The sequence below is a fragment of the Sminthopsis crassicaudata genome, chromosome 3, assembly GCF_048593235.1.
Source record: "Sminthopsis crassicaudata isolate SCR6 chromosome 3, ASM4859323v1, whole genome shotgun sequence".
NCBI lineage: Eukaryota > Metazoa > Chordata > Mammalia > Dasyuromorphia > Dasyuridae > Sminthopsis > Sminthopsis crassicaudata.
Genome location: NC_133619.1, coordinates 547,139,273 through 547,163,190, shown reverse-complemented (window position 1 = coordinate 547,163,190; position 23,918 = coordinate 547,139,273). Strand labels below are relative to the sequence as shown.

General features: G+C 33.3%; 1 protein-coding gene across 11 annotated transcripts in view; it reads left to right on the top strand.

The window, feature by feature from the left end:
• Window positions 1-23,918, top strand: part of CEP295 (centrosomal protein 295) — a 100,782-nt gene that overhangs the window by 16,373 nt on the left and 60,491 nt on the right. For 6 of the 11 annotated variants that reach the window (XR_012488420.1, XM_074304526.1, XM_074304523.1 and 3 more), the window contains exons 7-18: window positions 2,361-2,471; window positions 3,398-3,517; window positions 4,608-4,748; window positions 11,472-11,655; window positions 11,906-12,073; window positions 13,215-13,445; window positions 13,972-14,001; window positions 15,632-15,745; window positions 15,992-16,095; window positions 17,092-17,319; window positions 17,776-17,873; window positions 18,107-20,885. Coding sequence is in view for 10 of the 11 variants with exons in the window: in XM_074304526.1 (XP_074160627.1) it covers window positions 2,361-2,471; window positions 3,398-3,517; window positions 4,608-4,748; window positions 11,472-11,655; window positions 11,906-12,073; window positions 13,215-13,445; window positions 13,972-14,001; window positions 15,632-15,745; window positions 15,992-16,095; window positions 17,092-17,319; window positions 17,776-17,873; window positions 18,107-20,885 (4,308 nt within the window). In the remaining variant the exon portion in view is untranslated. Of the gene's footprint in view, window positions 1-2,360; window positions 2,472-3,397; window positions 3,518-3,944; window positions 4,749-11,471; window positions 11,656-11,905; window positions 12,074-13,214; window positions 13,446-13,971; window positions 14,002-15,631; window positions 15,746-15,991; window positions 16,096-17,091; window positions 17,320-17,775; window positions 17,874-18,106; window positions 20,886-23,918 lie in introns of those variants that run through there. The other 5 variants (XM_074304525.1, XM_074304524.1, XM_074304531.1 and 2 more) reach the window with 5 other exon arrangements.

The following is a 23,918-nucleotide window of genomic DNA, read 5'->3' as shown; positions in this document are numbered from 1 at the left end:
TGAGAGTTCAGAGATCAGGTGACTTTTTCAAGGTCATATAGGTGATAGTGACAAGAATCAACCTTTAATCTTTGTTTTTTTTCACTACAACATGAGGATAGAGTATGTCTGCACATTCTTTGATGGTAGTGAGGCTTTTAAATCTGAATCTGATTGACTAGTAATGGGTGAACTTTTATATGCAATAGAGTTTGATATATGGAGGCTCTTATTAAACAATAACAAGTAGAACATAGGAATAAACATATGATTGGGAGCCATTATCATTGTTAGATAATAACTAATGGATTTCAGAGGACACTAAACAGGTATTAATATATATCTGTATGAAGTACTAATTAATTGCTTTGTGGTAATTCATGAAGCTTTAAAATATTTCTGAAACAAGAATTTCAATCTTCTTGAACTATATAATTAGAGTACAGAATTATTTATTTCTCCATTTCATTTAGCTTTGATAGAAAACCATGTCTTTAGTCTAGCTTATGTTTCATTTTTCACAATCTTCAAATAAGAATTTCTATAGTAAAGACACAGCTTTTCTACTTTTCATCATTTTGAGTGAGTAAAGAAAAGGATATATAATATTTTTAGATTTCAAATCTTAAATAACCATAGGAGGCACTGGAAAGTTATAACCATTAGAAAAATCTTGGGGGGGAAAATGCTTTAGAATTGCACAACAATACTTTTCTTCCTTTAGGACAAAATATAGAAGTTTAGATGGAGGCATAAACCATAATTTTCTCTGTCTTGGTTTGGGAGCTGTTACTTTGTAAAACTAGGACATTGTAGTGGGACTCAGCACAGATCCTTAAATGTTTTAAATGAATTAAGCTGGCAGTTTCAGTATTTTGTAATGCAGTTCTTCTTTTCTTATTGTAGATTTTTTGTTCTCATTTCTTTTCTCATACATGCAGCAATGCATGTTTTTTTTTTTTTTTTTTTTTTTTGATCCTTTGGATTTTTTTAGTTATGGGATCTGACTTGTGTTATTTTATTGCCATGGGGAAAGTCTAAAGAAATTCCTTTTGCCACTTTAGGGACAGTTGCTCTTCAGCATTCAATTAATGAGTTTTTGAACATTGAGAGATTGAGTTTCCAAAGACTGTATAATCAATTTGTGTCAGAGGTAGTAGTTGAACCCAGGTGTGTCTGACTACAGGGCCTGCTCTATTCATTATGCTATATTACTTTTCATTTCTAAAAGAATAGGGAAGGCATAAGAGATGCTTTTCGTAATTTTAGTCTGGATGACAGGTAATCTGCACACTTTAATGTATAATAGAATTAAATGGTTATTATGTTTGAGTAGAAGGAAATTTAAAGATCATCTCATCTAACTCCTTCATTTTCTGGTTCTGTAGAGAGGGGAAGTGATTTGATTATGGTAAACAAAGTTTTAAATAACAGAACCAGATTTTAGCTTCTTTAGTCTGCCTATACCAAGCTTTACTCTTTCTGCTATTCTAAGCTGTCCTGTAAGAGAAACTTAGATGAATGAAAGTAAATTTATTATGTGTATGTAGCTTTTAGAGTGTCATTTTATAAATAAAGAAAATAAAGCCCAGAGATGGTAAATAAAATATTAAGGGATTTGTTCAGGAGTTAGTGGTAAAGGTAAGATTTGAATCAAGGGTCCCTAACATCAGATCCATGCTCTTCTCAGTGTTCCATATGATACTATTGTCTTCTTTGAAACCACCTAGAAAATGTATTGCATAGAGAATTTTTAAAAATAAAAGTGGTATTGTAATTTACAGAGATCAAATTTTCCTTTGGAACAAATTTTTAAATGGATAACTGTTAGAATTCTTATAAGGTGCTAAGTCTGTGGAATTGATAGAGACAATGATTATGTATTTAGTACTTATTAGAGTTCACACCTTTAAGAGAGCATATATAAGGAGGAGTTCCCACAAGCCCATTCTCTTAGAGATGGAGTCTGATTCATTCCAACTTCCACCTTTGTGCTGGATGGAGACATTGGGAGCACCAGAGGCTGAAGCTGGAACAGACAAAGGACTAGCAGCAAGAGCTTCTTGGAACCAAGGAGAAAGCTAGGCCTCTAAGAAAGCTAACCAAGCTATTTTGAAGAGACAATAAAGAATCTGAACTTTTAACTCCTGGCTGCATTTGGGGTAATTGTTACATTGAACTGAAACAAAGGCTGCTCCCAGAATGCCCCCAAGAAACCTGGTCCCAGAGAACATTACACGTTAGATAAGAATATTACAGATAACCAAATAATTGGTTTCCTTGAACCACACATGTGGTAACTTGCTAAAATGCAGAATTTTTTTTCTCCACTTTTTAATAATACTTTTGTCTCAGCAAATTGTTTTTGTTTATTGTTTCAGAATATTCAAGTAAAGGGAATTTCTACATTAAAGAGCAACACTTCTAGTAACCCTCCAACTTACCATCATCTTGGCCCAAGTGTCATAAACGAGGAGAAGGATGTAGAGCAGGTGAATAACTGAATGCTTATTTGTAGGCTCCAATAAATGATTTCTTTGGCTTCTAATATTATGAGATTGTAAAATGTAAATAACCTAGCAAGCATGGGTTGTAGTCATTGAAAAAATATTTTAAAATATGCTTTATAATTGTATAGAAGGCACATAATGGTTCTAATCATTCTATCAAACAAAATATGGCAATATAAAAGAAGGCATATCATAAATTTTTCTATCCTATTTTAGGGTAACATTTTGAAATTAGAACAACATAGCTACTTGCCACTATCCCAGAATTCAACTTAGTTCTTAAAACTATGATAAATTACTTTGACCCCTTCATATTTGGCAATGCAATACATTTATTCTTCAGCTTTCTCTTCTCATTTAAGTAATAATACAAAATAGTATGTTTACTATTTTTCTTATGAATTAAATAATGAATATCCTTTTTTATTGAATGATATGTCTTAGGGGGATATAGATTAAAAGGTAAAAGGGATATTAGGTATTAGAAGTCGTCTAGACCAGTTTTACAAAGGAGAAAGAAAACTGATACCTAAAGAGAGAATTTACTTGTCATACATTTAAATAAGTAGCAGATCTTAGTCATCCAATTCCAAATTCAATGTTCTTTCTACTATGCTGGACTGTTTTGAAGCTTAAAAGTGAATGGGAATAAAATGGGGAGGCACTTTTTCATTTAGATCTCCTGTAAAATACTGTAGATACTAGAAAATTAAAAAAAAAAACTTTTCTAACCTTTAAGTTTCTTCTTTTTGGTGGAACAAAATAATTTCAGATATACAAACCAGTTTTTGTTCTTTGGGGCTACATTGTAACTTACTAAAGTACAAAACTTTTTGTCTATACCATTTGTTTTAAATAGAAAGTAATGCCTTTTCTTTGCAAAAATTTTTTTATGTTCAATTTTTTAGAACCTTCAATTGAAGCAAATTTCTAAGATTACTAGTACTACTACTTGTACTAGTACTATTACTACTTGTTCCACTTACAATTTTGAACCAACTGTGGAGAGAGAGATGGAAATACAGCAGGTGATATATTTTTTATTTGTTTATAATACCCTAGAATTATTTATTTTATCTTGGTGTTAAATATAATGTCTATAGATTGATGGAGGACTACTTTTTCTTTTAGTTCAAAATGTAGTATACTGATTGATTTTACAGAGCTTGAATAATTCAAATAGCTGAGGTTAATTCCATTTTTAAAATTAAATGTTTTCTGACATTGCATAGTCATCAAAATCATGTCATAGAATTATCCAAATTTAAACTTTTCAAAAGACTCTTATTTATAGAGATCAGTGCTCTTACTGTACTAATAATATATAGTATATTAATACTACATATAATGTTATGTTAATATATTATTATCATGTGTATTATATTAATATGACAAAAAACTTTCTGTTTACTTTTTATTTGAGATTTTTAAGGTATCCAGGTGAGCTATTGTACATTTATGTTTTATCAAAAGAACTTTTCTACTAAAATATAATTTATGTCATTTAAAAAGAAGTGAAATATTTTTGCCACACTTAAAAGTACTATATAAATATTAATAAAACTTAATTGCATCTTTGCAGTATGTATTTTCTATCTTGATTGATTGTCTGCAGAATAAATATAAGATGAAATAAAAAGTAGTTAAATAGTAAATATTTTGAAAGTACCATTGGTAGGATTAGGAAAAGTCTCATCCAGAATGTACCATTGACCCCAGTCTTCAAGGTAACTAGGAATTCAAAACCCAGGAATGGAAACAAGTTGAGACATGTGAGAGAGAATCATTCAAATGCATAAAGATGGGAACTGGAGTTTGCCATAAGAATAGTAAAGGCCATTTTGGATTGCAGAGTACAGTAAGGGAGAGTGTTATACAAGACTGGAAAATATTATCACAAACATTAGAACTTGATTGCATAATTAAGTATGCTGTTATGATGATTTTGATATTGATACAAAAAATATTGAAGAAAAAAATTTCTGTTAATCACTTTTTAAAATTGTGTGCTATTAATCCACATATCTGATCATTTTTATCCTAATTTCATAGTAACTAAAAGAAAGATTAATCTTGCATATGTGTGTTTTGTATAAAATATTGTTGATTGACTGCTAGCCAGATCCTTATTTGGCTGCTGAAGAAGAAACAAAGAGGTTGGAGGAACTACAGAAAGAAGCAATCCAAGAAAAGAGAGAACAGCTTGAAAAGGCTCACATACGAGGAATTCATGCCATGAGAAAGGTTCATTTGGCTAAAGTAAGCAAAATGCAACTGTTTTCTTAGTGATAAATTTGAAGACCAGTAATAGAAATATTTAGCATAGCAAAATGAATAATAAATGGGTTGAAGTTAAGGGAGTACAGAGGATGTTACAGTGATGTCGTTTCTATTCTTACCTCTTTTGATTACAAATTAAATAGCACATTTTTGTTTGCCTCTGGCATTCCATACATATTTACTAATAGTAACTATAATTAAATTTCAACATATAGATCAGAAAAATGTCATGTTATAAGAAAAGTAAATTTAAAACTTTTTTAAAATTAGTATCTTTTGTTTTTTTCCCTATTCTTGGGATTTAAAATCAAAGAAAGAATCCTTTATATTACATTTACATTCTTCTCTTAATTATCTGACAATATCCAAAAATATTTTGTAAGTAATATTAGAAGTGTGAAAAGTGGTTTTAGGAATTTAGAGGATTTAGAAATTTTTCCTTGCTAATATAGTACTATGTGATTGCTAATTGTTGAGATTACAGGCTTAGAAATAATACATATTCTTGGTACTTTTATGGATTAAAAATTTTTATACTCTGCTTAAGTGTTTTAGGTATTTTTCTCTGGAAATAGATTTTTTTTTTTTTTTTTTTTTAAATATTGGGGGGGGCGGAGCCAAGATAGTGGAGAGGCCACACTCGACTTTCTAAGCTCTCTTACCCTCACTACCAGCTATTTAATTCAGCCTCAAAAATAGTACTTGACTGTTAAAACCCACGAAGATTAGAAGTACAACAACTTACCAGCCGAAGATAATCTGGAATTTCAGCAGAAAAGGTCTCTCCTGAGGGGCAGGAAAAGACCTATGTGGACAGTGATAGAACTAGGCTAGCATATTGGGCAGATCGGGTTGGGGAGGCTTCTGGGATTAGAAAAGCTGCAGAGAAAGACAACTCTGACATAGGCTGATTGCTCTACTCTGCTTGCAAAACAGCAGATCATCAGAGAAATCAAAGCTACTTTTTAAAACTTCAGAAACTATATTCTGCCTATAGCTATCCAAAACCAGAAGTGATTCAGCACCAATCACGGCTTGGCTATGCAGCCCCATTCTGCTGTAATGGGGATTTTCCTTGGGGCAGTTAAAAACCTGCACGGCAGGCTGCCAGGGCAGCCTCTAATCTGCACATTAGGGGGCTCAGCCTGAGGTAGTTGAACTTCCACAGCAACTACTGTGCTTCCCAGTGCAGAGACACTTCCAGTCTGTGCACTGTAATTTACCCAGCTAAGTTGAGCATTTTCTTCCATGGAAGAAGATGGACATTTAATGAAACAGATGAATTTCATTTGTTTCTAAGGAAAAAAACCATATCTTAACAAAAAATCTCCAACTACAGGACTCAAGAGAAGCAGAAAAAGGTAAAAGGAACTCTTGAGAACTGTATTTCTGTTGTGGATATACAGAAAGTCCACATGTATAATTCGATTTTACTGATATAACATAAAAAAAGGGAAGTAAAACTGGAAAGGGGATAGTGTCAGAAAAAGGGAAAAGGGGAGATAAAAAGAGGGAAACTACATCCCAGGAAGAAGCAAAGAAAACTTTATTATATCTGAGGGAATATTGAGAGGGGGAAGAACATTGTGTGAATTGTACTCTCACCTCATTAAAAAGAGGGAGAAGAAAAGGGAAAAGGAAAAGAGTAATAAGGGAAGGGTACAAGAAAGGGGAAAGGATTTAAAAGGAGGGGGGAGGGATATTAAAAAGGGAGGGCTGCGTGATGCAAATGGGGCCCATAAGTTTAATACTGGGAAAGGGGTTCAGGCAGGGCAAGGAAAAAAAAAAGCATAATCTGGGGATAATATGATGGCAGGAAATACAGAATTAGTAATTTTAACTGTAAATGGGAATGAGATGAACTCTCCCATTAAGCAAAGGCGGTTAGCAGACTGGATCAAAATTCAGAACCCTACAATATGTTGCTTATAGGAAACACATTTAAAGCAGGGAGATGCTTACAGAGTAAAGATAAAAGGCTGGCACAGAATCTATTATGCTTCAAGTGAAGTCAAAAAGGAGGGGTGGCCATCCTTATCTCAGATCAAGCAAAAGCAGAAATTGATCTAATTAAAAGAGATAAGGAAGGAAATTATATCCTGCTAAAGGGTAGCATAGACAATGAAACCATATCAATACTAAACATATATGCACCAAGTGGTATAGTATCTTTTTTTTTTTTTTTTTTTTTTTTCATTTTTCCAAATTATCCCCTCCCTCCCTCCACTCCCTCCCCCTGATGGCAGGTAATCCCATACATTTTACATGTGTTACAATATAACCTAGATACAATATATGTGTGTAAATACCATTTTCTTGTTGCACATTAATTATTAGCTTCCGAAGGTATAAGTAACCTGGGTAGATAGACAGTAGTGCTAACAGTTTACATTCAATTCTCAGTGTTCCTTCTCTGGGTGTAGTTATTTCTGTCCATCATTGATCAACTGGAAGTGAGTTGGATCTTCTTTATGTTGAAGATTTCCACTTCCATCAGAATACATCCTCATACAGTATTGTTGTTGAAGTGTACAGCGATCTTCTGGTTCTGCTCATTTCACTCAGCAACAGTTGATTTAAGTCTCTCCAAGCCTCTCTGTATTCCTCCTGCTGGTCATTTCTTACAGAGCAATAATATTCCATAACCTTCATATAAAATGGTATAGTATCTTAACTTCCTAAAGGAGAAGTTAAGAGAGTTGCAAGAAGAAATAGACAGCAAAACTATAATAGTGGGAGATCTCAATCTTGTACTCTCAGAATTAGATAAATCAAACCACAAAACAAATCAGAAAGAAATTAAAGAGGTAAATAGAATATTAGAAAATTAGGTATGATAGATCTTTGGAGAAAACTGAATGGTGATAGAAAGGAGTATATTTTTTTCTCAGCAATTCATAGAACCTATACAAAAATTCACCATATATTAGGACATAAAGATCTCAAAATTAAATGCAGGAAGGCAGAAATAGTAAATGCTTTCTTTTCAGATCATGATGCAATAAAAACTACATTGAACAAAAAGTTAGGGGTAAATAGACCAAAAAGTAATTGGAAACTAAATAATCTCATCTTAAAGAATGACTGGGTGAAACCACAAATTATAGAAACAATAATTTCACTCGAGATAATGACAACGATGAGACATCATACCAAAATTTGTGGGATGCAGCTAAAGTGGTTACAAGGATAAATTTTATATCTTTATAGGCTTACTTGAATAAAAGAGAAAAGAAAAGATCATTGAATTGGGCTTGCAACTTAAAAAGCTAGAAGACCAAATTGAATCAAATACTAAACTTGAAATTCTAAAATTAAAAGGAGAAATTAATAATATTGAAAGTAAAAAAAACTATTGAATTAATAAAACTAAGAGTTGGTTTTATGAAAAAAACAAAATAGATAAATCTTTGCTAGATCTGATCAGAAAAAGGAAAGAAGAAAATCAAATTGTTAGTCTTAAAAATGAAAAGGGGGAACTTTCCACCAATGAACAGGAATTTGGAGCAATAAGGAGTTACTTTGCCCAACTTAATGCCAATAAATTTGATAACCTAAGTGAAATGGATGACTACATCCAAAAATATAGGCTTCTCAGATTAACAGAAGAGGAAGTAAATTGCTTAAATAGTCCCATTTCAGAAAAAGAATGAGAACAAGCTATTTATCAACTCCCTAAGAAAAAATCCCCAGGACCAGATGGATTTATATGTGAATTCTACCAAACATTTAAAGAACAATTAGCCCCAATGTTATATAAAGTATTTGAAAAAAATAGGGAATGAAGGAGTCCTACGAAATTCCTTTTATGACACAGACATGGTACTAATACTTAAACCAGGCAGATTGAAAACTGAGAAAGAAAAGTATAGATCAATCTCCTTAATGAATATTGATTCTAAAATCTTAAATAAGATATTAGCAAAAAGACTACAGAATAATACACCATGATCAAGTACCAGGAATGCAGGGCTGGTTTAATATTAAGAAAACTATTAGTATAATTGACCATATTAATAATCAAATTAATAAAAACTATATGACCATCTCAATAGATGCAAAAAAAGCATTTGATAAAATCCAACATCCATTCCTACTAAATATACTTGAGAGTATAGGAATAAATGGACTATTCCTTAAAATAGCCAGGAGCATATATTTAAAACCATCAGTAAATATCATATGTAATGAGGATAAACTGGAACCTTTCCCAGTAAGATCAGGAGTGAAACAAGGTTGCTCACTATCACCATTACTATTTAATATTGTATTAGAAATGCTAGCCTCAGGCAATAAGAGTGGAGAAAGAGATTAAAGGAATTAGAGTAGGTAATGAGGAAACCAGACTATCACTTTTTGCAGATGATATGATGGTATACTTAGAGAACCCCAGAGATTCTACCAAAAAGCTATTAGAAATAATTCACAAGCTTTAGCAAAGTTGCAGGATACAAAGTAAATCCACATAAATCCTCAGCATTTTGATACATCACCAACAAACTAATGAAAAAAAAAAATCAAATGAAGATGGTCTAGCTGTACCTGATCTAAAACTATATTATAAAGCTGCACTCTTTGATAAATGGTCAAAGGATATGAACAGACAATTTTCAGATGATGAAATTGCAACTATTTCCATTCTCCAAATCACTATTGATTGAGACAATTAAGACAACTCTGAGATACCACTACATACCTGTCAGATTGGCTAAGATGATAGGAAAAAATAATGATAAACATTGGAGGGACTGTTGAAAAACTGGGACACTGATACATTTTTGGTGGAGTTGTGAAAGAATCCAACCATTCTGGAGAGCAATCTGGAATTATGCCCAAAAAGTTATCAAACTGTGCATACCCTTTGATCCGTCAGTGCTACTACTGGGCTTATATCCTAAAGAAATACTAAAGAAGGGAAAGGGACATATATGTGCCAAAATGTTTGTGGCAGCTCATTTTGTAGTAACTAGAAATTGGGAAATGAATGGATGCCCATCAATTGGAGAATGGTTGGGTAAATTATGATATATGAATGTTATGGAATATTATTGTTCTGTCAGAAATGACCAGCAGGATGAATATAGAGAGGCTTGGAGAGACTTACATGAACTGATGCTGAGTGAAATCAGCAGAATCAGGAGATCATTATACACTTCAACAACGATACTGTACTCTGATGGAAGTGGATATATTCAACATTGAGAAGATCTAATTCAGTTCAGTTGATCAATGATCAGCTACACCCAGAGAAGGAACAGTGGAAATGAGTGTAAACTGTTTGCACTTTTTTTTTCTTCCCAGATTATCTTTACCTTCTGAATCCAATTCTTCCTGTGCAATAAGAAATTTGGTTCTGCACACATATATTGTATCTAGGATATACCATAATACATTTAACATGTATGAGACTGCCTGTCATCTAGGGAAGACGTGGCCATCTTCAACAATGAGATGAACCAAATCAGTTCCAATAGAGTAGTAATGAATTAAACCAGCTGCATCCAGCGAAAGAACTCTGGGAGATGACTATTAACCACTACATAGAATTCCCAATCCCTCTATTTTTGTCAGCCTGCATTTTTTATTTCCTTCACAGGCTAATTGTACACTATTTCGAATCCAATTCTTTTTGTACAGCAAAATAACTGTTTGGACATGTTAAAATGGGATGGTTTTGTTTTATTTTATTTTATTAAAGCTTTATGTAAAATAGGAATTCAGTGGTCAGTGAGTCTCAACTCATACCTGAAAAGAATTTACTTTCCAACAGGTAGAATAATTATCTATCCTTTTCTTAAAGGTTTCCCTTCAGGAGTATCTACTTTTGATGGAGATATGGAATGCCTTGTTGTGGAAAATTCATTCTTTATTCTTGAACTGAATCTTGCCTTCTTTAAATGTTCATTTTTATTCTAAGTTTTTAGTAAATCATAAAAAAAATGACATGTTAATCCTGGAACTTAGTAATAATTATTCAATATAGTTAGTTAACTATTCTTTATTCTAAATCTTTTTTTGAGTTAATGAAATACCATTTAAAATAGACTACTATCTTTTTCTCTCCTACATATGTTCAGTGATTTAAGAATTGGATACCACATTAATAAATTATTAGTCATTCATGAACAATTGTACATGGATTAATTTCAATTATTTGCCTTATTATTTTACTAGAAAATAAGTTTTTAGCTAATTAAAAGAAAATTGAATCATAATTTGATCTTTTTTTAGATGTTATTTAAAAAAAAAAAAAAAAGGAAAAGCTACTCACAAACAGAATGGCCTTTAGGAACCAGTTCATTTAGGGGCAAAAAGCTTTCAAAGCCCTTACTGGAAGAAAGCATATTATTCTTTGATGTTAAGCATTTTGAATATATCATTATGAAAAGTGTAAAGACATTATGTTAAGCATGTTCCAATGAAGAAGGGGAAAATAATAAGTACTTGTCAGCTTACTATCATTTCTCTTTATTTCTCAGTGCCCCAAACAGCAATAAGTTTAAAGGATGGTGTTGACATTTGTAAAGGGAATTCCTTATCAAGAGTTCCCTCATTCAGTAAAATTACAAAAGAAAACTGGGAAGTAAATAAAAATTGCAAAATTTCCATATAATTTTTTTTTTTTTTTAAGTTTTGGTGCTTAAAATTCAAGTGCTTGGCTAGAAATAACTGAATGTTTATTAACTTGCTTTTTATTTGTAGAACAGAGAGAAAATAATAAAAGAGCTGGAACAGCTGCAACAAGTGGACCTAGCTCAGAGAAGGCAGAATGTGGCTCAGATGCCACCACAGGTGGTTGAGCTGCCGTACAAACGCATGGAAATTAAAGAGGACTGGCAAAGGGAACTAGAGTTTGCCTTTGAAGATATGTACAATGCAGACAGGAGTAAGATATTTTAGTTTTTTGTTTGGTTTGTTTTTAAAAATGTTTTAAGCAAATGCTTAAGCCAAAAAGTAGGACAGCTTATTATTTTGTTAATAAGGTAGATTTCTTGCATCACAAGGTTTTGGTAGTTTTTTTAAATAAGAGTGTCACTGTGTAAGATGCTTTTTATTGTCTTTTTTTTTTTTTTAGTTTCTCTTTGGGAGGCTTTAATCTTATTGAATGAAATTTCTGACATTTCTTTTTTTTTTAGAGGTGAAGGGAGACCTGATTTTAAAACTAGAGCCAGAACCTTTGCCAGTTGTTACTGAGCTCATTCAGGATGAAGAACTGGATATTTCAATGGAGCAAGACTACATATCTGAGATTCAGAACCAAGAGAGAATAGAAGAAGAAACCCCATTTCTCAGAGAAACAAAAAGTAAGGAAACCCTAAAGCTGAATTTATTTTAATTCAGAATTATTATATCGTTTCAAATAACTACTTTAAGATAATGGTAATTTCTGCGTTTGTCACAACTTTATCGACATTGAGGCCTTAAAATCTGTCCATTGATTATTTGACGGTGAAGATATTTCCATTTTATTGCATACTTAACTACTGACTCTTTTCTATTTCTCCTTCTGCAACGTCTCAAATCCATACCTTTTTTTGTCCATGCACAGACACCATCCTAGTATTGGCTCTCATTACCTCTTGTCTGAACTCTTAGCCCTCCTAATTGTTCTTCTGGCTTCAAGTGTCTGCCTTTTTCAGTCATCCCTTATAGCTGCTGCTATTTTCCTTGCATCTAAGATAATAAATAAATCTTTCTGTTTATCTTTTAAAAACCTTCACAACCTATATACAGCCTATATAGCTTTATTATACATTACTCCCCTTTCCTCTGTCTATGGTCTATCCAAACTGGCATTGGTGTTTCTCATATATGGTGTTCTATATCCTGTTTCTGTTCCTTTGTACTTTTGGACCTTTGTACCTGTAATGCTGAGCAACTACCTTCTTCACAAAGTCTATCATTCTGCTCTCTAACCCCCTGTGTGTGCTAGTGCTTTAACAATTTTGTGTTTACTTTAAGGCTTTTATTTATGTATAGGTATCCCTTTCTGTATGCTTTATAGAAAAAGGTAAATACAGAGGATACATGCATATTGTTTATAAGAATCCTTGGTAATGGAGATTTTCATTTTTGTTTTTGCATCCCATCAGCTGGTGTCCATATGTACTTGTTGATTCTATCCAAAAATTTTTCAAGTTACATAGATTTTCAGGTCTGAGGATTAATTTAAACTTAACAGTTTCTTCAAGCTTGATTTTGTTCTTTTTAAACTTGACAATAGTCTGGTACACTGTAATGCAGTAAAATTGAAATTTATTATAACTGGTTAAAAAAAACACCAGTATTTATTAAACTAGCAATGTAAAAGTGGTAGTGAAGAAAAGGAATTAAAGAGAACAAAGGCCATAATTATTTTTTCGATTTAGTATTTTGTAGCAGCCTTATTTGACAAATGATTATAAATGTAATGTGATTTCAATTTTGTGTTTAATTTTTTCTTAGCTCCATTGGCACAGGAGGCCCATCATGCACCTTCAAAAACTGTATTAAAAAAATTATTAGACAGAATTCAGAGCCAGAGGTCTCAGTGGGCAAATAAGTACACTTCCGAAGATGAAAATGAAATGCCTAAAAATTTTGTTGATGGTGAAAGTGAGACATTAACGGTAGAGACAGGAACAATTGTTAGTGAAGATAAACCACTGGATAAATCAGAACATACATCAGAGCAAGGTACAGTTCTCTAGTATCACATGTTAATCCAACACCTACAACTTTTTTAGATTACTTTATATTTTTATCATACTTCAAAATCCATCTTTACCCAGATAGGGAGGTGTTATTCTAAGTTATTGATGAAAAATCCGAGCCTTGGAAAGTTGCTTAAGTTTAATAGTGGACTTAGCATTAGAAAGGTTCTCTTTTCTTCATTTTAGTAAGATATTGACTTTTTTGAGTAAATCTCTTTTTTCTTTAATTTTTTATACTCATTCCTCTAACCCCTATGTCAATCTTGTATTGAAGAAGATTAGGACATAAATACTTGGATTCTTATTGAAAAGATACTTTTAATATCTAATAATTATGTAGTGTTTGTTCCTTCTCCTTTGTTGGCAGAGAAATTATTTGACTCCCCCCACTTCCCATTTTTAAACCTTTTATTTGTCATTGTTTTTGACATAATTGGCTAGTTCCCCTATTCTGCATTGTGAATCTTAATACAGATCATCAACTCAGCTGGTCTTTATCTCCTTCAAAGCTACTACTCCTTCAGGATCCTCAATCCCTGGTAAGTAATGTGGAGACCACTATACAGAGACCAGTGTGGTAGATCCTGTATACTGTCAAAAGAAATGGTCTGGGGGAAGAGGAGATACTTTAAATTCTATAGATAGTCTATATTAATGATAACATATATTTGCATGGTTTTTTGCACTTTAAAGTGCTTTCATAAAAGTCACTTCATTTAATTCTTATAACACCTCTGTAAGACAAATAGAAGATATATTAAGATTTCCCCTTATGGATGAACAAATTGGAAACTCCTTGGCTACACTGGTTATTAAGTATTTTTTCTTTATATTTCATGATACTTTGTACTAATTTTATGACCTTTCTGTATCATATTAAGGTTATTTATGTATGTGTATTATCTCTCCCCATTATAATGTAAAATTTTAAGATTGGGATCATATCATTCTTGTGTCTCTGCTACTTAGCTCAATACCTCATACAAAAAATTCAGTAAGTGTTTTTGTTTGAGGAAAAGAGACAGACTGAATTAAAATGTGATCAAAACCAAATAAAAATTATTATTAAAAGTCTACCATGTGAAAAACTGTGCTCAAAACTATTATCTTTGTTGAAATAAATTTAAAAACCCATTCTTTAACATAGACAAATAGTTGAACAGGGGAGGAATATTCTAAAAGGCAAATTAAGTCCTAGTGTTATGAAAATAATTTTGGCCAGGGATCATCTTTTGAGAGATATCTTTTGCTGGTTTAGAAAATAGTTTTTGTTTTGGTTTATAACTCAGCTGTTTATCTATGGTAAAGTGATTCTGTTTCTAAAGTTGATACTGTTTCACTCAGATGAGACAACTAAAAAGTTAAGATAGTAACATTGAGTCTCAACTCAATCTCGGCCAGATTCTTCCTGTAGAGAGCTGCCAACTCTGACCAGAGTAGAGACTCCTGGATATTTCAAATAATTACTGATAATCATTCTTTTTTTTTTTTTTTTTTTTTTTTTTTTTTTGAGGAAGAGCATCTTAATTATGGTTGCCAAAATGAATGGTGTTGGGAGATACAACTTATTTTATGATTTTTTAAAACTTCAGTGCAGACTATTTAAGCTTTAAGTTTATACTCCTCACATTCACATGGCAGCAGTGATCTATATCATAAGTTTGTGCCAGATATTTCAGATTTGATAATTGCTAAATTTCTTTCACTGTCAGAGTGAGCTTGCCTTGCTAGCTTTGTTCCTGTTTATTTTGATTTGACTTTGTAATTTTTTTAAAATGTGGATTATCTAGTCCAACTCTTCTCATTTTTTAAGAAGTTCTGATATAGGGAAGTTTTAAGTCACTTGCTCTGGGTCACCTAAGTAGTATGTGAAAGGAAGGCTTTGACCTTAGGGCCTTTGCTCTAGATCCAGGCCTTTTTCTACTATGTTAAACTTACCCATTAGAAAGATCAGATAATTTTGACCATTGTTTCACTTTATCTTCTCCAGCCCTAGAATTTTGGCATATTTTCCAGGGTTTGGAAATCTGTTTAGAAAGAATTATCTCCAGGTTTTACAATCAAAATCCCCTGTACAAAATTAAAACATCTTCTTTGGCTTTGTTTACATCTATACTTGAATAATAATATTGGGTTAGTTATTACAGCCAATATTATTTGCTTTTAAAGGTGAAACAAAACAACTTAGTGGCATTGGAGGTGAAACATTCAAAACTGAGTTGGAAACAGCTTTCAGAAAAGAACAGCCATCTAAAAACCTTATAGAATCTGGAGAGAACAAAGGTAATTTTATTTTCTTCAGAGTCCTTAGTTATACTTTAGATTGATTTTATACCTTTTAATTTCTCCATTTAACATATTATGTATTGATCTATGAAATAAATCACTTGTGAATAACAAGAAAAGAAAAAGGAATATGTATTTATCTATCATATGTCAGATATTGTGCTAAATGATAAAGATTTGATGGAAAAGGATTATGAAAATATAAGAATTTTTAATTTCAAATCCATTTCTTATTTTGGGAAGACTTAGAATCATCAGAAAGTGAAATTTCCCAGGTAGATGAAAGATCGGTTCTGCCTTATCCTCATGAAGAGGCCACTCAAGCTAGAATAGACAGACAAAAACAGGTACTTTTTGGAAATCTTTTAATTTTTTTTTCATCTTTGATTGTAATATTACTTATCTATATATTTGTCTTGATTTTTGACCCCTTTTAAGAGATTCCTGATACTTCTCTTGATCTCTGCCATGATTAACCTTATCTTCCCCACCTTCTTGAACTTTCCTCTGAATTTCAATTTCACTTCAATTTGTATGTCTTATATAACTTTCCTTTCTTTATGCTTTTTATATTTTAATTATTTGAGTGTTTCCCACTAAGCTTGAAGTTCCTTAAGGACAAAAGTCATTTAACTTTTAATTTTGTAGATAATAGGTGAATCAGTACTTGTTAAATGTGACTGTTTTGCTATCATAATATAGTGTATTATATCCCAATATCATTTAACTTTATTAAAATTACGTGAGTTGCAGGAAAATGGGAGGAAATTAAATCTTGTGTGTACGTTTTCAGTCTCTGTCATTTATCTTTGATAACCATTTTGTTTTTGCATTAAACTTGATAGAGGAAGATGACTTTTGTTTTATAAAGTGTGTAGGTTTTTTTCTTTTTAAATTTGAAGAAAGGAATCATATGAACCAATTTTCTAGAAACATGAATTTGGAGATGTTTGTAATAAAAAGTCCCTATGAGGCACAAATTTAGAAATTAATTCATTTAATTGCTTCAGTGTTTCTTTTATAGTTTGTATTTTCTTTTTGTGTGATATGTCTGATATAAACAGAAAATTAGTGAAGATATTTCAGACCAAATTGAGAATTAGCTTTATCTTTTTTAATATTAGTAAACACATATTTAAAACATGTTAAGTATTCTAGTCACTTCAGAATAGTGATCATATCTTTAGAATATATTAATAAAGGCTCTAATAATTTCAGTTTGGTTACTCTTTTGTAAATTGATTCCTCTTTAATTAAAAACTAACTTTTTAATGATGTAATGAGCATCACTTTCTGCTGTGAAGAAATGTATGACTGATCATTTGAATCTTTTTGTTTCTTAGATGATGAAACTTGAACAACAAAAGCAAAAACAGCTGGCATTAATTAGACAGATTGAACAACAGAGAATAAGACTGGAGAGTGAATGCCTAAAAGCTCAAAAGACTCAACTAGAGCTTGAGAGGAAAAAAGTAAAAGAAAGAATTCAACAGTTTTATTTAAGATATATGAAATCTTATCCTTTTGTGGACCAGTGGAAGAAAGAAAACTCTGTGGTCCTTCAGAATTTAGTAAAATAAAATTTCTTTCAAATTCTTAAGTATATTTAAATATTTTTATTTATTTAGTATATTTACTCTAATTATACTCTAAAAACATGGGGTACTTTTAAAATTGTCAGAACAGTTACGTTAATGTGATTTGAATTTTTTAATTGATGTGATCAGATTATTCCTCATGTAGGCATGCAACTATAATTAACATCAAGCATTTGTGTAATTCTAGAATGCAAACTAGTGAAACTCCTATTAGCCTTGCTTTTGTGAATATTATTAGATTACATGGACCCCTTATAATATCATTTGATTTTTAGGCTAGGTGTAGATGTGATATTTTTATTAATATTAATTTGTAATTGAGAGTGATTTTTTTTAAAATAAAGCTTCATAGAAACTACAATGAGGACTTTTTATTTCAGAGACTTATAACTTTATTTTAAATTCTTCTCAATTCTTCTCTTTTATTAGATGAATGATGCTCCAACAATTGATTTGGAAATTTCCAGAGAAGATCGTAGTAGACAAATGATTCATAATTACCAGCAATATCTTTTACAGCAAAACAGGTATTAATTCACAAGTAAATTTCCTTGTGTGTGTGTCTAGATTTTTGGATTTGTTAATCATTCTTTAAGACAAGGACATGGAAATTTCCCAAAGGATTATTCAAGAATATAGTCTTTCTTCTATCTATAGTAATTTGTGACAGATAATTTCATTTTCCATAAGATGAAAGTTAGCATTAATACTTTAGAATACTGGGCTTTTTTTCATCAGAAAAAATTTTATTTCTTTGCAGGTTTCACAAACAATCCGTTGATGCAGCCAGGAAACGTTTGCATGAGTATCAAAATATGTTAAAACAAAGGTATCCATCCCAGTCAACCAAAAGCATTTCATCTGATTTCGTAAAGCCTAAACATGAATCACTTGATAGAAAAACACTAACATTCCAGGCCAGCTCTTGTCTTCCAGGAGCACCACAACTACCAAGTTTATATTCATTACCAAATTATCCTGCAATAACAGGAAACACTCATTTGCTTTCCTTAAAGAGCAATGAAAGGATATCTTCTGGTCAGACTGCTTTTTCTTATTTAGGATCACTTATTCAGCCTTCACTTAGTTCAGTACCTTCTGCTGAACCTGAATCTAAATTGGGAAGAATCCAAGATCTCTTTTCAACTGAGAGTCAAATTACTCCACAATTTTTAAGTCATTTCATAAGTTCAGAGGCTAGGCCCTTCCTTTCTTCAGATCATATACAGCCTCAGAAGGATAGTTTGAAGACAATTCAAGAGCCATTAGAGGTACAAAAAGATACTTTTCATTTTACTGAGAAAACCCCAGAAGAATTAATTGTACATAGGCAGACTGAATTGGAAGAAAGGGTGCTTTCTAATCAGACTGGCTTCTCTCCTTCAATACCATCATTCCCTCAGTGTTCTCTTGCTGTGTCTGCTTCTGCTGAATCTGAAAGAATCCAAGAATCCTTTTCTGTCAAGAATGACAACATTGTTCCTTCAAGCCATTCTCTAAAGCAAATAATTCCAGATAGACTTTTATCTTCAGAAGACATCCTGTATCAACAATGTAATTTAAATGCAGTCCGAAAACAGTTGAATATACAAAAGGAAGCTCTTCACTCATGCCTGAAGGCCCAGGCAAAACTGATTTCACATAAATCAGCTTCGGTAGAGGGAAAAGTACCTTCCAGTGAGACTGTGCTCTCTCCCTTTGTACCACTGGTCCCTCAGCGTTTCCTTAGTTCATCACTTTCTGCTAAATCAGACTCTGGAGGAGTTCAGAAACTCTTTTCAACCAAGAGTGAGAGCACAATTCCTCCAAGCCCACCCCTCAAACAGGTATTTCAGGATAGGCCTCTGATTTCAGAAGATAGTGTGGATATTTTGAAAACAATGCCACAGCAGTTGCAACAGAAGGAAACCTTCAACTTTGGTCAGAAAGCCCAGGAGCTAAACCTTGTAAATAGACCAATTGCAGTGGAAGAAAAGAAGTCCTCTTCTCAGACAGAATTTCCTTTACTACCAGTTTCCCCTCAGCTTGCACTTGGCTCATCACCTTCTGATGAATCTGAATCTGTAGGAATTCAGGAATTCCATTTAACAAAGAGAGATACTGCATATCCTTTAGGTTATTCCACAGCTCAGGATCAATGTTTGACTTCTTCAAAATCCATAATTGCTCAGCAAGATAATTTGAAAATAAATGAAGAACAGTTAGATTTGCAGAAGGATTTATTTCTTTTTAATGAGAAAGCTCATCCAGCTGTAGCAGAGGAAGGAATACTTTCTAGTCATGCCAGGCCGTCTTTAGTACCATTGATTCCTCAACATTCATCTAATTCATCATACTCTGCCAAATCTGAATCGGGAGGAATCCATTTTCCTTTAGCAAGGAAATGTGAGCCTGAAATGCGTCCCTCAAGTGTTTCTTCAATCCAGATATTTGAGGATAAGGTTTTGGCTCCTTTACTACACATTGTACCTCAGCAGCATAATAATATGGCTATCCAGGAACCAAGAGATAAGCAGAGGGAAGCCTTTTGCTTTAATAAGAAAATTCAGGAAGAGCTGTTGGCACAATCTAAGATAGCTTTGGAGGAAAGGCTATCTTCTAACCAGGCTGAGTTTTCTTTCCTACCGTTAATACCACAGCATTCATTTACTTCTCTACCTTCTACTGAGTCTGGAGGCATCCAGATAACCAGTTCACATCCTGCAATCCCTAATCTGCAAATATTTCAAGAAAACCTTTTGGCTTCTTCAGAACACATTCTTCCTCAGCAGGATGATTTGAATCTTCAGCAAGAACAGTTGGCTTTAGAGAGGAAAGCCCTTCACTTTGATGAGAGAGCCCAGCACCAGACACTGGCAAATGAAAGATTTTCTGCTCAGTCCGACTCTTTTGTACCATCATTAGCTGACCATGCATCTAGTTCGCAACCTTCTAGTTCTGAGGAAATCCAAAATCCTCTTATAGACAAGAGTGAGAGCACACTTCCTACAAGATATTCCTCAGACCTGGTATTTCAAGATAGGATTTCAATTTCAGGTGACAGCCAATATCAGCAAGATAATTTTAAAGCAATACAAGAACAATTGAATATACACAGGGAGGCCCTTTCTTTTGGTGAAAGATCCCAGTTACAGTACCATGACTACAAACTTGCAGCAATGGAAGAAAGAAAGTCTAATCAAGTTGATTCCTCTCTTTTTCTGCCACAGTTCCCTTTGCATTCAGTTAGTTCATTGCCTTCAGCTGAAGCTGAGTCTCCTTCTGATTCTGGAGAATCTTTTTTAACCAGTCAAGAAAACACACTTCCCTCAAGCCAGTCTTCAATCCACATGTTTCAGGATAAGCTTTTGGCTTCTTCAAAGCATTTTTCATCTGCTCAAGACAATTTGAAGGAGCTCCAGAAACAATTGAATATACAAAAGGAATATTTTGAGGGGAGACAGAAAGCCCAAGAAGAATGGCTTCTTCGAAGACAGACTGGACTGGAAGAATTACAGAAGCATGACGAGGCATTAAAGGATTTATTTTATGAGAATCAGGTATTAGTATATGTTTTATTTTTAAGTTAAATTATTTAAAATCTAGACAGTTTATTTCTAGTAGATGTCAACTTGATATCTTTTTCTGAACATAATCTAAAAGTTTGAATACTGGCTCAGGAAACAAAGAGGGAGAAGTGATGTGTGTGGGCAGAGTAGGGGAAGGAAGAGGAAATTGAGACACTGAAGCTGAGTCAGTCTCTCCTGGTGTTTGGGGGAGGAAGGTGTGTGTGAGATTGCTAGACCTAACCCCCTGACCTTGACTGTAAAAGATCAAGAATAAAGACGTTTAGTGATCCTGACTCTGGTTGATTTCTGGAGTTCCAGCATTTTGGTGCAGACCCACGTGTTCACTACCAAACTCCTTACCTCTCTGGGCTATCCATCAGCTTGGCTCAACTACCCCAGGCTAGGGAGCCAGGTTAAAGAGAGTGACTTGCTGTCTGTAATGGGCTTATAAAAGGCCCTGTGAGATCACACACACAGCCAGCCAGTGAGAGAGCCGTCACTCATTACGAAGCTATCTCAATATGGCCAGGATCCCACCCACAGGGCAGTCCTATATCCACAGAGATTACTTCTGGGCCACTCAAATTTCCTGTTGCGCTGTGACCGCCCATTTAAAGGACCCTTACAATTCCCTTCTCTTGTTTTGCAGGAACCACATCCTTACAAGTGATTGAGGATAAATTTGAATTCAGGAAGATGTTAGGCATCAATTGAAAGAACTAGATTGTTCAATGTAGAGAGAATACTTGTTTTCAAGGACATTTAGGAAAAGGGTTAGACATGTTCTACTTGATTCTCTACCCAGAGGGCAGAATTTGGAACAGTGATGAATATAAGTTTCTAAAAAAAAAAAAAAAAAAAAAAAAAAGATATAGGCTTGGCTGTCAGGGAAAAATCATAATTAGAGCTACTCAGAAGTGGAATGGACAACCTTGGAAAGCAAGTAAATGACCACTTGTCAGATTTGCTGTAAAAAGAATTTTTAGTTATGGGTTGGACAATTAAGGTCCCTCGGGTCTTTTCTAAACCTGAATTTTTTTTGATTCCCAGGAGATTTCAGAGGAGGATGACCACTATGGTAAGGTGACTTAAAAGGATGCTATGCCTATTTGGCCAAGTTGAAATGAAAGTGGATGTTTAGCTTGGAGAAAACAGTTAGGTTGTAGCAAGATCCCTGAATTCAAACATTTGATGAGTTAATAGCATTAGGCTAAGTTAAATAAAGTAGAAATCAAGAGAGATTTAGTAGCAAGTGAAGTCTTACACTTGGGTGCAAAAAAACTTCACAATTATGAGATAGGGAAATATATGAATAGACACATGCAATAATGTAATGTATGTAATAATTTAAAATGTTGCTTTCTTTTCTAGCTTACAGTCTTCCTTTCAGTCTTATTTCCATGTCATCAGCTTTTTAGATTTAAGTATTTTCACTGATTGATAACTCTTCTAAAAATCTAACTTTAAATTTTTTTGGTTTACTTGACTCCTATGAAAGATAAGTTTTCATCTACATCAATCAACCATTTCAGCAATTCATTCTCCTAATGAATCCCTCCCCTCTGTTTTACCTTCAACCTTCCCTTGTTCCCTCTGCCATGATAATCCTCAGTCTCACCAACTGCTATTTTTCTTCTTTCTCCCAAAATGGCAAATGCTGGTGAAAGAAATCATGAAACTTTTTCTAATTGGTTCTCTACTGCTGTTCAAATTTCCCCCCCTTCAAACTCCCAATTTTCTTCCTTTCCTGTCTCACTGTCAGCGCATGTCTTTGTCTCCAGCCTGTTCAATTCAGCAGGCATTTCCTAACAGTTAGCACTTGCCAGATATTGGCTAATTGCTGGGAATACAAAGAAAGATGATTAGGGAGGATTACTACGTACTTTATAGTAATGAACAAAGTTGAACAACATGAAGTTCCTAAGCTTCCCTCTCTGCTCTTCTATTTTCTATAGTTATTAAAAATTTGATATGTGCAGGATCCTGTGGTATGTATTAAGAATGCAGGAGCACTGCAATATGATCCTTCATCTCTTCCCTTCTAGTCATGTCAGACAGTGAATGATCCTACTTTGACCTTTTTCTCTTTATACCCTTTATTTGGCAGCTTTATTGCTTCATTAATCACTTGGACTTGGGGTTTCATCACTCTTGTAACTGTCTAGTCTAACCCACATTCTAAAGGAACTCCCACTATACTATAGGCAACAAGTGCTTATTTAGCTTTTCCTTGGAGTTCTTTAAAAAAGGGGAACCTACCCTCTCTTGAGGCAGGTCTTTCCACTTTTGAACTTCTGTTATTGTCAGGAAGATTTTTCTTTATAGCAAACCTTAATTGACTTTAAGCTGCCGCCTTCCCACATTCCATGGATAGATAAGATAAAATCAGGTTTCATCCTGAATCTTTATTTCTTCCAACAGAGATAGTTGGAATTCTCAACCCTACAACCAAAAGACTGAACTACACTGATTGACATGAAAACAAGTAAGATTAGTACCCTGATACCATTGTGAATTTGGAAGCATCCCTGATTTGACATTGTCAAATACTAAAATCACTTATGTGACTCATTCTGGCTTACTCGGAATCTATTGAGCGACTCTCAAAATCACAAATATTAAGATATTGTCCTATATTACACTGTTTTTAATGAATGCTACTGAAGATTAGAATCAACTTGTTGGTCAATTAAGTCATTGATGTGACTGTACCTTATGGCTTCCAGTCATCATTGGTGTGTGTCAGCCTTATCTAATATTCTGATCCTCGTACAGGATATTTTCTCTTCCTATTGTGAGAAAATGTCTCTACTCTTCAACCTCACTGCCTTTTCATCCCTATTCTCTTCCTTGTTCTTGCCTGATGTTCTACTTCTTTTGAGTTCCTTACTCTTTATTGTGTCAGTTCCTACTTCAGGGAAATATTCTTCCATGCATGTTAAATACTGAACTTTGATACTAATATTCACTGAAGCCCCTCTAATCTCAAATTTTTTGTAAACAAGTCCTAATCACCTGTATTAT